An 832-nucleotide genomic window follows, 5' to 3' on the forward strand; every position below is an offset into this window, starting at 1 on the left:
AGGGTTGGGTTGTGGGTGTAGGTGCGTATGGTAGGGTGGTGTGTTTGGTGTGTTGGTGGTGTGTTATGACGGTGTGCTTGTGTGTGGGCTGGTGTGTTGTGGTGTTGGTGGGTAGTGTGCGGTGTGCTGTGAGGGTATGCTGGGTGGGTTGTGTTGTGAGGGTGTCGCGTGAGGATGGATTTGTGTGTGTGTGTGTGTGGGGGGCGGGGGATGAAATGCTGGTAGTTTAGTATTAACAGCAATAGCAATAACAACAACAACAACAACAACAACAACAACAACAACAATAACAACAACAGCAACAACAACAGTAGCAGCAATAATAATAATAATGATAACACTAATGATAATACCAGTTAAACTAACGTAGTCTCTCTCTCTCTCTCTCTCTCTCTCTCTCTCTCTCTCTCTCTCTCTCTCTCTCTCTCTCTCTCTCTCTGTGTGTGTGTGTGTGTGTGTGTGTGTGTGTGTGTGGTGCAGACCAGCGCGAGGGCAGCATGAACATGTACTACAACGACGTGGAGGTGTCAGAAGACATGACGCTGCCGGTGCCGGACACCCTGGACGCCTGGCACCACCACTGCCACCTCATCCGCTTCCCGCAGTACAGGTGTGACGGGGCGAGGCGCGGTGAGGTCATGGTGGGGTGGGGGGGGGGCGAGTACACGCTGCTGGTATTTGATGGTGTCACTGTTATTACTGCTTCTATTACTGCTGCTGCTGGTGTTCGTGTACTCCTTCAGGCTGTACGTGGACGGGGTGCTGGCCGGGTCTGGTGTCATGGTGGGTCCCAACTTGCCGCTTCAACTCAACGGCACCATCTACATCGGGC

General features: G+C 52.8%; 1 protein-coding gene across 1 annotated transcript in view; it reads left to right on the top strand.

The window, feature by feature from the left end:
• The first annotated feature begins 481 nt into the window (after positions 1 to 481).
• The window catches only part of LOC135103172 (uncharacterized), a 3,528-nt gene continuing 3,177 nt past the window's right edge, over positions 482 to 832 (top strand). Inside the window, exon 1 of the mRNA XM_064009266.1 lies at positions 482 to 832. This exon is cut by the window's right edge and continues 65 nt beyond it. Within this exon, the coding sequence (XP_063865336.1) occupies positions 682 to 832 (151 nt within the window). The 5' untranslated portion in view covers positions 482 to 681.

The sequence above is a fragment of the Scylla paramamosain genome, chromosome 8 (assembly GCF_035594125.1).
Source record: "Scylla paramamosain isolate STU-SP2022 chromosome 8, ASM3559412v1, whole genome shotgun sequence".
In the NCBI taxonomy this organism is placed as follows: Eukaryota; Metazoa; Arthropoda; class Malacostraca; order Decapoda; family Portunidae; genus Scylla; species Scylla paramamosain.